The 13,151-nt window shown below is 36.9% G+C and overlaps 1 protein-coding gene across 1 annotated transcript in view; it reads left to right on the top strand.

The window, feature by feature from the left end:
- The window catches only part of Mdh1 (malate dehydrogenase 1), a 34,509-nt gene extending 30,486 nt beyond the window's left edge, over nt 1-4,023 (top strand). Inside the window, exon 6 of the mRNA XM_081758506.1 lies at nt 3,391-4,023. Coding sequence (XP_081614632.1) covers nt 3,391-3,489 — 99 coding nt within the window. The 3' untranslated portion in view covers nt 3,490-4,023. The remainder of the gene's footprint in view (nt 1-3,390) is intronic.
- Nucleotides 4,024-13,151: the final 9,128 nt, after the last annotated feature.

Below are 13,151 nucleotides of genomic sequence, written 5' to 3'. Positions count from 1 at the left end.
TGTATTTGACAGTCCATAAACTAAGTTTATCTATCGTAGCTTTTTATTGTATGTAATGTTAGTATGTCAAGCTAATTCGTTGATTGTTAAGTATTTATGATGAATATTCACCTTATTCTAATAGAATGTTCTGAATACTCAGATAATCATAGAAATTTAGAAATTGTTGAATTATTTTAGACGTGTTTTACGGGGATCATTCACTTTCTTATTTGATTTTTTTTTTTTTTTTTTTTCGTGTTGACTCCATCATTGTGCAGCTAAATAATATATTCGTATCATTAATCAGGGGTCTATTCCTCAGAGCTACTAGACTAGTAATACTTGTTCATACACTTGTGATACTAGTGTAAATATATGTAAATATACGTGTGTGTTTTCTCGAACCTACAAGAGTAAAATACTAGGTATGTCTGTGAATTAGTGTTACAAAAACACGTGACTTCCTTTATCAGTAATTATTTCACAAAATACTAACATGGCGCAATTATCTTTCTAACTTAATAATAAATATCCGTAAGAGATCGCAAACCGTTTGTGTAACTTCACAAGTAAGTATAAATAAATAAAAATTTCCTGTTTAAATACAGTAAGAAAGAGTGTGTGTGTGTCGCCTGAAACCGAGTGCAAATCGTAATCAAGCGACTGTTCAACGAAAGAGAATATGTTAATTAATGTATCTAATACTGTCAATAAAAGAAACAAAGCTTAATTGATTATAAGCAAACATTGAAGTATACATCCCGAGGAAAGCGTTCAGGCATTTTAATATTTTTATTTTTGAATATTTAATTTGCATTTGGACTTTCTTTCATCACGCCTGCCTATGTTTTTTTAGTCTGTTTAACTACACATTCTTTGATGTGGTGAACTAATTGGAATTCAATATAAAGGATTAGTTAAAATAGTATATCTTCTTCTTGTTCACCTCAACCATAGGTTGGTAGGCCACATGGAAATTTTAAAACTTTTCTCTCCCTTAGGAGAGCTGTTGTATAATTTGGTAAAAAGTCTCTTCTTCGTAATTGCATCTAGATATTTCATCCTTGGTCTTCCTCTTCCTTGGTTTTCCTTCTGCCTTTTCTTCTATCAACACGGGTATCCAATCGGAATGCCAAATAAGAAGGCCAAGCATGCTATTTCTTCTTTTCCCTATTATCATGATCTATCGTTCCTCATTAGCTTCCTTTAGTACGTCTTCATTCCTTTTCCTTTCGGTCTATGATATGAGCAGCATTCTGCGGCGCCAACACCGTATTTCAAATGCTACCCGCTTGGATATTTCACCTTTTCCCAATGTTCACGTCTCTGATCCAATGAAGCGCCACGCTCCATACCAGTCTTAATAAATCTTTTTCGAACGTCCAACGACACATTTCTTGATGTTAGTAGTCCTCTTTTGCTATTGAATGCTCGTTTAGCATGCGCTGTTCTGATTTTTTTTTCCATTTCTTCCGACCGAGGATATTAGACTTCCTAAATAGAGAAACGTCTTCAGTTTTCTCTACTTCTAGCCATACGTTTGTCCCTTTGTCCTGCTCTTGTGCACTTGATCACTTTGGTTTTCTTCTTATTTATCTTCATTTTGCATGTCTTTTTCCAGTTGGTCGTTCAAGTTTGAAACTGCTTCCTGCAAGTCCTTTTCGCTCTCCGCTATCAAGGCTGTCATCAGCAAACCTTACTGCGCTGAAAACCTGGCCATTTCCTTTTACGCCTTTCTCGCGTTTATCAAAGAATTCGTTCATAGCCTCTTGTTATTCCTTATTTGGATGCTATGATAAATTACTGTATATAACGTGTGCCAGATAATAGTAATAATCACTATTAATATAGGTTTACTTACTTTAGGCTTATATTGTGTGTCCCGAACATGTGAATAATCTGTGTGCTCCAGTGAGTTGATGGGCCCTGCACGCCTGCAATATTTTTGTCCATTAATTTACTTTTCTTTCTGTGTCAAATGACTACAAACTAAATATCTTTTGATTCTCTTGTCACATTCAAGATATATTAATTTCAGTTCTGTTGACATTATTTTCGAATGAATTAGCTAGCACCAGATTACTTGGTTTTCTACGTATTTGTCAGGTAACCTTTAGGTTAGATAAGTGACTAGTGAAAACCCGGTCCTGTTCACAAGTTCTTGTAAAACATTTTGAGGAACAGTAATTACAAGACGTTGTGAAATTCAAACTTACAGCTTGTGAAGTATTAGAGTAGCAATTTTGAGAAGTAGTCCCAGGATGACGTTAGATTAATTTACAAGTGTATCATTAACTTCGAACAAATTCGAGGGTAAGTCAAAATTATCTGCAATTTTGGCAACTTTTCTTACATTGTTAATACTGACCTCTGTCCTCGTGTATGTTATTGTTATGCTGTTGTGGTCTCCTTTTGTTGCGGATAGATCATGGGCGCTCCATTAGAAGTTTGCACCAAAGAGGAACAACAAGCAGTGATCCGGTTTTTGTGGTCGGAAGGTGTATCAGGAGCTGCAGTCCATCAGACTTTCGGCACGGTATGGGAACAGTGTCTTGCCGCAACGGAGTGTCTACGAATGGATTGAGAAATTCAAAAATGTCCGTACAAGGAAGGAGCCATACGACATCTATGGCCACAAATGATCTTTTTGACAACATTGAGCGTGCACGTGACATGGTTCTGTTAGACGAGTGACTATTGTGCCGAAAGCCTTCGATGGATTGCTGCTCCTGATACACATTTCGACCACAAAAACCGAATCACTGCTCGTTGTTCCTCTTTGGTGCAAACGGAGCGCCCATGATCTGTCTGCAACAAAAGGAAGACAGGTGGAGGAATTAAAAAACTTTCGTAGCATGACCACAACAGCATAACAATAAAATACACGACAAACGTCAGTATGAACAATGTAAGAAGAGTTATGGTAAAATTGCGGATAATTTTTGACTTACCCTCGTATATGTTCTTTTCGTTTAAGCACTTCACTAGAAATACATGTGTACAAATTAAACATGGAAATATATGAATCATTTAAAAATAAATTTAAGTTTACTGACAAACGTTGAGAGCATTTATTTGTTTTATTTATTTCTGTTTTTATCCCTTGATGTTTATTTGACGACATTAGTCTTAATGGTTTATTTTATTGTCCAGGCTACTTGGAAATGTTGTACATGATGGTAAATGCATTTAAATCCAGGTTCATGCCAAGAAACCATTGATTTTTATATTTTTCGTTGACTGCTGCACTTTCTTTTTTCTTTTCAGTATCGATATATAATGTGCTAACACTTTATTTCTAATTAAACACAACGGTTGGTTTAGATCTTTATACTTTTTATGGTTTCGAATCGCAGAAATAATGTACATTCTGTGGAGGAAATGTCAGTTGTCTTTTCTTTTTTGTAGGGTCTGCCAATCAGTGACTTTGCTCGCCAGAAGATGGATTTAACTGGCAAGGAATTGTTAGAAGAGCGCCAAGAAGCTTTGGCTGTTTGTAGTGATTGACTAGACATAACCTCTCCCCCACGCTGTAACATCTAGCCACTCAAATGATCTATAGATGTGAACGTGAATGAGGGGTCAAATTTAGTTGTACGTGTTTGACATAATGCTAGGCACATAGAAGGCATTAATTGACACGAATTCTAAAGATTTTAAGAAAAAATGGTTGTGTACCTGAGAATGAGAAATGCTGAATATAACTGCCATAAAACCAGTGGGACATAATGTAAAGGAATTGTATAGAAGCATAATTGTACAGATGGTTGTATTTAGAGTTGTAAAATTGTGCAATGGAATTGGAGGTGACATATCAGGGAATCAATAACAAATTACTCATATATTATCTAGGTATTATTTGGTGCTTCGTGGGCCAAGTTTGTATATTAAATTTTTGTGGGGTCATAATATATATAAAAATATAAATATTTATTGTTGCCTATTGGAGTCAATGGTCTTCTTAATGTTAAATGTCAGATTCTTGAACGTGTAATGTGTGTCGATTCCTGGTACAGAACAAATATATATATTCTTAAGGAAGTATTTTTCTTTTCTCGACTCTTTCCTCCTTCCTTGCCTCTACCTATTTTTGTGTGTTGCTACTCGGAGTGTAAAGGCATTGCTTGACATCAAACATTAACCAGTTGAAAAGGGAGTTCATTCGGCCATAATGACTCAGAAACCTAGAAAGTATTGGTGTAAAGGAGAATGACTAAATCTTCAGGCAAATAAGATAAATGATCATTTGCTTTGTGTTTAGTTTGTTTCAACGAAGATAAATCAACGGGAAACTTGTAAACATGAACAAGATATTTACGAAACACTTTTCTCCATTTGAGTTAACATGGAGTTTTATTTATTTTTAAAATTTTTTGTCGTTTAGTTTAAGATGCATAATACATTGTTTTTAACTTTTCTTTCTTCTAAGTAATGACATCGGACATCTGGCAACAACCATCGTCCTAACAAAGGTTGTGTTGCTCTTTTGGTAATTGTGTGAGACAAGGCTTTTATGTTGTAAAACGGACAGTACATCATTCCGTTCGACCGAATTTTTAGGCGTCCTGAGGAGTATCCATTGTGTATGGATCACTGCCCTGTTTGCAGTGCCAGGATCACACCAGTGAAGTCTAATTATGAAACTTAGTGACTTCGAGCGTGGCTGCTTAATGGGACTGCGAAAGGTAAGGTAGTCGTTGCGCAGAATTGGGGCAGATGGTAACGTCTCTCTTGTCCATCGGTGCAAGAGTAGAGGTGAAACGTTTCCACAGGAGACTCACCGGCAGCACCTGGATAGAAGAATCAGACGGCTCGCTCTGACGAGTGTGACTGCCATTGCAACCACAACCACTAAGGCCCCGTGTGTAATCACATTAATACTAAACAACCAATTGTTGGAGGAATCTACATTCTTTTGTTCTGGCACGAATACTCATATCACCTTTCATCGCTAAATATCTTCGGTGGTTTGTCTTTGGTATATGACTAGCCGTATGCGTGTACGTGAGATTGAAATCCAGCGTGTTCGCACTTCGCATTCTGATATGGGGGCAATAAGCTATTCATCCCGCTCGCTTCTGCTCCTTATTGAAGAAAATATGACTAGGGTGTCGTACATTCGTGACATCTTCTGACTTTACCTGGACTCTTTGCGGCACCTCATCTTCCTACAGGATAATACTCGTCGCCATACCACTATTGCAAAGTAGCTTATTTTACTTGGTATATATATTCCATTCGGGCTTGCCAGGTGTCCAGATCTGACACCTCTTCAGGACGTGAGAGTGGAATAGCGATTGACAGCCAGCCTGGCTCGGGAAGAAACAATTGCTCACCTACGCCAAATTTACAGAATGGAAGATATTATATACCACACAAACATTCATGTAACTAACTATTAATTCGAATTACACCAAGCGGGCCGCGGTGGCTCAGTGGTAGAGCGTTCACCTCTGGTGCTTGGGGTCCCGGGTTCGATCCCAGCCCCGGCCAAGTGAACTTTGTGGTGGACAAACACCGTGTACGTGGGTTTTCTCGGGGTTCTCCCGTTTCCTCCCACTTTCTTCATTCCACCATTTCATTCATTACTCATCATCATCGTCTCCTTTAGCCTAACCGGCATAGCCGTGGGACGTAAAACTAAAAATTTCATTTCATTTCGAATTACACCTATAACATGAGAATCAACGAAAGTGCATATCCTTTTCCTACATGGACACTTCAGAATATCACGTCTCGCCATTTGAAGTAGATAAGATTCTAACACGATTGGATGTATGTTTAACATACGATCTTATGAGTTTGGGGATGCAGTATATTAACGTAAAGATGTCTGACAATGGAAAATCCTATTTCTTTTTTTCTACCCAATAATAATGTCTATTGATTGATTTAAGTGCATTATGCAATTGTTGCATGGGATGTATCGCAACGCTCTCCGGACTTGTACCGATACATCAGACTGCATGGAATTTAACACGAAAAATGCCACATGCTGGATATTGTGAACTTCCAACTATATGCTATGTATAAGTATCATAAATCTTAATAGAACAGTCAAACCTGAATGACAGAGATAGAGGCGGTTTCTTACTGTATGGATCCAGTGTCAAGATTAGGTTGTCTCCTTTCTCTATTTAAACCGGAAGTGGTAGAAATCAACCATTTCCGATGATCATTCACTTTCAGTAATCGTACGTCTCCTTTAGCTTAAAGGCGATAGCGTGAAATGTTAAAACTGAAAGTTTCATATCAAATTGTATGTTTTGGAAATATACGATTTCCGCTTTTATATACGAGGTGTATCAAAAGTCTGGGGTCATTAGAAAATTGTAGGAAGTCGGTGGTTTCTAATCTAAAATGGAGTTTTTTTTTTTTTTTCAATCGCACCAGCTGTTTGGGCCCCACACTGGTAAGGTGCCCTACGTTACATGAAAAAAGTAACGGTACCAGTTCAGCGGGATTTTCCAACGCAATGTATGCGCATGCAAAAATGTAGAGCCCGAAGGGGCGGTGATTGGAAAGATTCCACCATTCCAGACTGAAAACCACATATTTTCAACAAAAACTTTACATTTTTTTTCCGTATCTTGAGTCATTACGAAGTTGGTTTATGGCCCCGGACTTTTGGTACACACTGTATACAGGCCCGTATTTAGGTAAATGCTATTTTGTGCTCGAGCATAGGGCGGCAAAATTTTGGATTTTTTAAAAAAGATTCACAACAAAGTAATATTTAAAACTAGCAACCTACAGAGTCCCGCGCAAGAACGAGAAAATATGTTACTGTGTTTAATTCGCTCTAATTACAGTAGTTACTAATTAGCTAGCTTATATGATTATTTTTAAAAAGTCGTCCTCTCCCACCCCATACCCAAGGGGGTGAGGATGAACTTGATCATCATGAAAATTGATACCGTTAAACTCAGCGACCTCGAAAACTATGAATACTAATATATGTTTTCGATTACTTCTAAAATCTTGCCCTTCCCTGGGGAATGGAGTACGATCTTGAAGTTGAATTGGGTTAAAACTGTCATTATTCATTTCAGCGACCTGAAAAACTTGAACTCTTGATAATGGTCTTTTCGGGGGCAGGGGACGGCAAATTATTTAGAGCACAGAGGCGCACAATATATAAATATGGGCCTGCTTGTATATGGATTCAATGTCACAAGAATAGTCATATTCAACCCTTATGTCTATGCTAAAAACCGGAAGTGATAAAAAAAAAACTACTATCTCTTCAGATTCCACTGTTGATACAGAGGGTCGCTTGTGGACATGATTAGTAACCAAAAGTAATTTAATTAAAAAAAAAAAAAAAGTTTTCCCAGCTCCAATAGCAGCCATTTTTATGTGACGACAACGCGCTGAAGCTTAAGTTGAAATGAAAACCATTTTATTCAAGAAAGAGCAGCCAAACTTATGTCTAGTACATATTTAATGAAATTTCTATGCAATAGTTGAAATTTACCTAAACAATTGACCAATTTGAAATGTTCAAAGGTATATTACCCCAAGAATTATAGTAACCTCAGCAGAGTGGCGGCAAACCTGGAAATGGGAAGAGATTCTTCTAGGATTCGGGGAATTTCGATTTGGTAAGTATGAGATTTTAAAAATATTTGAAGTGAAAATTTTAAAACTATTTTAGATGTTGTTGAGTGCTTGCTTTTTAATTGACAACTCCAAACGATGTGTAACGAACTTATGTTCTGTAGTTGTGCACATTATCTTTTGCTTTCACTTGTGCAGTGGCATGTTATATTAATGAATCATCCACAAACTACAATTGGATCAACTATCCAATAATAAATTAATTTTCGACGAACACAATTCAATCCGACCCTTTTCTTTCTCGTTCTCATTAGTTTCGATTTTGTCGAAGTTTCCTGTCCTGCATCAAGTGAGGGAAGCTTATCACACGAATGAGAGGATTTTGAAATACGATTACTCATATTTGAGTTTCTGTGTATTCATTGTAATGTATTTTAATTCTCACAGAGGTTTATTTCGGCATATCAACGTATGCATTGAATCAATACTTAGTGGATAGCCAAACTAATTTCCAGACATGAGACAGCAATATTTACGGTACAGGGTTCATTGTCTATTTTTAGTCATTCTTTGACCCAAATTTTAGCTATCAGGGACCCCTTGTACCATAGATGACCGCTTTAGAATTGAACTACCGTGCACCCAATGGTAATGAGAACAGATGATTTGGAGTTTAGCGTCTCTTTCAGCAGCGAGGCTATACGAGACATAGACCTACAGCTTAACATGGAATCCCAACCACATGAGCTCTCACTGGAAATTGATCCCGGGTCTCTTCCATAACAGGCTAATCTTGGAGCCATAGGGGAGCTCGATGGTGCTAAGAAAAAAGGAAAGAGGACAGAATAAAATTACACTTGAGTAGGTTCAACTCGAAAGAATGAAGGGTTGTAAGTATTTGTGAAGTGTAAGAGCAAATAATGCGAAATTAGAACAGCATCAGAGAATGCAAAATAAGTAATGTTTTAATAAATAACAGACCTGAAAACCGAGCCCAGAAGCTGCAGCTCCACAATTTCTTCAATGGTCCGCCGTCGATCTTCGTTGATGACTGCACGAATTTTTTCAACATTTTCATGTGTTCGTGCCGTGGAAGGACGACTAGAACGAGGTTTGTAATCAGTTGAAACATTTCACTATTTTTGAACCGGGAAAACCACTCAAATACTTGAGCTTTCCCCATAGCATCGTTCTTGTACGCCGTTTTTAACATTTCAAGAGTTTCTGTTCTACTTTTTCCAAGTAAAAAGCACAATTTCACTGCCGCACGCTGTTCACGAAAATCAGCCATTGCAAAAACGACGATAATATAAAACAGTTGTCACTATAAACTCTGCCGAAACTAATCCTGACCTTCTTCAGTGACGGCATTCATCTTACTGACTCAGGAATGTTCGCTCTATGCGCTCCTAGCGGCAAAACGCGGTACTACAAAAGCTCTGCCCACCAAAAATTAGTTTGGTTTCTTTTGGGTACCCCCAAGTATACGAACCCATATTGTGAACAATATTTAAAATAGGATGATACACTTAAAATTATGCTGTATAATGTAAACGTAAAATATTTAATGTAGTACGATATTAGAAATCTCGTTGAAGTTCTTGCGTCAATAGTTGGTTTCCCCCAAGTACGTTTGGTACATTAGTCAAATTCTGTCAGTTAAATCCGAAGTCCATTGATTCGAGATCCGTTAAATCGAGGGTTTAAGGATAAACGAACAAAGGAAGATTTAGAAAAAATGGGTCGATAAGGTGGTGGTAGTAGAGAAGTGAATGAGAGAGGAGTTGGGGGTGGGGGTGGGAGATATTGGGAAGAAAAATTGAAAGATGAGAGAAATTCTGTCCACATCCGACTCAAGGAGACCGAAGGGCGAGGGATCGATCCTAGCAGATTGCAATATTGATAATAAAATGATAAAAGAAATTGAAGCTTCTGTTACAAATCACGAGTGGAAGGATCTGTATATCTCGCGAAAAATTATTTCACTAAGAAACACAGTTTTCGAACTAGGAGGTTTCAAAAATTGTTTTTATTCTGTAGTCACATTGTTTTCAGCACATACTGTGCAAAAACAAAAATAAATACCGTATTTTACGGACTATAAGACGCACCTTAATTTTTAAGCATTTTTTTAAAAATACCGTAACATTTTTCCAGTTCTTCGCAGAGTTTACGGTCTGTACATTCTAATCTGTGGTTCTGGGTTTGTGATGGCGGGGCGGGAGGGAGACAGTGTTAGCAAGCTTGAGTCCCCGCAACTCATGTTCGTCGCATCGGTGCACTGCTGCTGCCGCTTGAATCCAATGTTCCAGATAGAGATAGGTTTCCCGCGGCATTGGACATTTTTATATTAATTTCGAGTATAAGACGCATCTAAATTTTGGAGATAATTTTCCGAAGAAAAAAGTGCATCTTATAGTTCATAAAATTCGGTAAAGTTTAAAAAAATAAAAAACGAAGTAAACATAAGGATAATAGGAAATCGTTAAAGACATACATATGTAAATCTGAAATAATAAACAAGATATATTCTCCAAGAAAAATCTTATGAAAATATTTATTATAATATTTTGTTCCGGCTTACAAGTAGTTCCTAATTTATAGGTAGGTATGTTCTCACTGTATAAACCATACAAAAATATAAATCCATTTCGATATTAATATTGCAATTTTCCCTTTTCAGTCTCGCTCATAGGAACTAAACAAAAAAATAGTATCCAAAACGTACTACTTTGTAGCAACCCCCATAACATGTGTTTGGATTAATTTGAACACAAAGATGTTCCTTATATCAATGTCTATCCTCTTTTGAACAACTTCTGAGAATCCTGCTTTATCAAAATAGTCGTCGATATTTCTATTCAGGTGACAGCCACCCCATAAAGAAGGCCAAATACCTGCCACAGTCAATAGACTCTGAATAATTCTTAGACGGGAGTCCTTTCTGGCGTGGACGTGTTCCAGGAAGAAACATTTGCCACCCTGAAACAGTGAAGGCACATTTTACTAATCCAGTAAAGGCTGTAAATTTGGTCACATTTTTGTGGAATCTGCAATTGAGCGGCTCGGGGAAACAACATGATATGTCACATTTTCTAAATTTCGAGTAAACTGGAAAAGAAGATTCAACATTCCCATTCAATTCAGTGCAATGACTTCACTCGGTCGAAAAAGTGTAACACACTTTTTCAGGCCAAGCCACCCTGAATGAGGTTTTCCTCATTCACACCAGGCAAATGCCGGGGTGGTACCTAACTTATAGGTCCTAGGCCACTTCTTTCCTTCTCCAATCCTTTCTTTCTTCCTTTTCCCCGAATTGTGTGCTCGCCGAGGGACGTCATCCCTCAAATTGTGAAGGGCTAAATGGTCTTAGATGCCGAAAGCCCAGAAATCTAAATCCTAAATCAGTGCAATGACTCATACCAAACAAGCTTTTGCTGCTATCTACAGAAACATCTCCAAAATGAAACTATCTACATACTATTATATGGTTCAATCTCAACCAATTCCATCTAATAACTCAATTTCACCGGAAGCGGCGCTTACCATTATGTTCGCCCGAACCGCTTAATTATCCATAATACAAATACAGGGTGTTACAAAAATTTGTCAGTGTATCGGAAGTAGAGCCCTCATCAAAATCTTATGAAAAAAGTTCATATGAACTTGTGGTCGGAAGTGCATAGTTTCATAGTTATAGGGTGCTGAAACGTTAAAAAAAAATTAACTTTAAAGGTCCATAGTTCCACTACTATAGGACCGATCGTAGTCGGGTCAAGACATCACTGAGGAACTATTGGGTGCCTGAATTAATTCTTGCTGTTGATGAACAGAGGACAGTAGTTGTGCTATTGCAGCACAGCGGACTGTGACAGGATACCTATTTGGAAGTGCTATCCTTGGGCTATCAGAGCATGATTTGACTTTCGAATGAAGTGACGAACATTTGTTTTCAGTATCTTGAACATGACGGGCTATGTGCCTAAAAACAACATTTGCGGGAAGCGCTACTCTTCTGCTTCCATCTTAAGAAGTCTGCTGCAGAAAGCTATCGTTTGCTAGTGGAGGCGTATGGAGAGCATGCTCTATCGGAAACAACGTGTAGAAAGTGGTTTCGACGATTCAAAAACAATGATTTTGACTTGAGCGACAAAGTGCGTCCTGGTCAGCCCACAAAGTTTACCGAAGACGGGGACTTAGAGGACTATTGGATGCAAAAGAAAGAGAATGAAGGGACTGCTAAATATTCTTGAACATAACGAAATAAAATAATATCTACAACAATTACAAGCAATAACAAAACTTATTTTCTATTTCTCAATTACTTTCTTTTGTGTTCCCTTCATCTGTCTGAACCTTAGAGATCTACTATAGATTTCTATATTCATCATACACAAAAGGTACGTTATTCAGTCTTAACCTAGCTCAGGATACTATATATCCTGAACAGTCCCAAGCCTGTGAAATAGGGAGGGAGCTTGAATCTCGTGCCTCAATGCACTAGTATTACTATTAAATATTGTATTTCTTTAATAAAACATTCCAATAAGAACTAAATGTTCCCTGCCCTTTAATATGCAGACCATAAGTAACATATTCTTAACATAATTGCATGAAAATAAGACTAACAATTTTAGCATGACGTCTCAGATCTTCGTAGCCTTAGATCATGAACTGAGTTAATGCAAATAAAAAACTATATGCATCTATAAATTATTACTATAGTCATTCTATCTTAAATTACTTAGAAGGAACTTAAAATGTTCTCAAAATCAACACTTAACTTTGGAATGAGGTGGGGAAGTGTACTTGTGCTTCATGCACGGTACAGTGACCACATTCCTATGAACTATCTCCATTAACTAACAAACTAATTGTTTTTCTACTAATATTTGGAAATATTTAAGCAAAAAGACAACTAATATTTTGTTTCTCTTTTCTTTTTTTTAATTATATATTCCATGTATGTATGCTGTTCACGATATACATAGTAAGCTTAAATATATAAATATAGTAGTAAGGATAAAAATAAATATACATAGTTCGGCAAGTAGCTCAATGATTACTACCCTCAATATTATGTGCATGTGAATTAGCATAGTTTTTCTCTAGTTTTCGAAGTTTAAAAAATAAATACAACAATAAAGCACGAAATAAGATTAACATAATCGGGATTACAATCGAAAAATGCTATGTAAGTTGTCAAAATGTAGCATATGCAAACTATTTTCATTAAGTTTAAGTGATTCTAATTCAGCACTGATTTGATCTAAAGATTTAATTGCATACGTTACGTTTAGATGTGGAGCTGAGATATTTATTTTCAAAACAACGTTCGTGTTGACCACATTAATAGTTTGCCTTGAGGGCAATACAGATTGCTTTATAAAAATGTTTTCATACAAAATAAATTGTGTTTTGTTATTACCATAGACTAACGGTTCAGTATGAAGAACGTTATGAAATGTTCTTTTTGTGTCCTGGTATTAAAGAATTAACTAATAATCCTGCAGGAGTATAAGGATGACTATACTCAATCTTATGTGGGATAGTTTGAACTTCACAATCAGTAAATGACTTATTAAAAATCATGTTCGTTAAACATTTCG

The sequence above is a fragment of the Thermobia domestica genome, chromosome 5 (assembly GCF_964235325.1).
Source record: "Thermobia domestica chromosome 5, izTheDome1.hap1.1, whole genome shotgun sequence".
Lineage (NCBI taxonomy): Eukaryota > Metazoa > Arthropoda > Insecta > Zygentoma > Lepismatidae > Thermobia > Thermobia domestica.
This window is presented reverse-complemented; position numbering and strand designations above follow the sequence as displayed.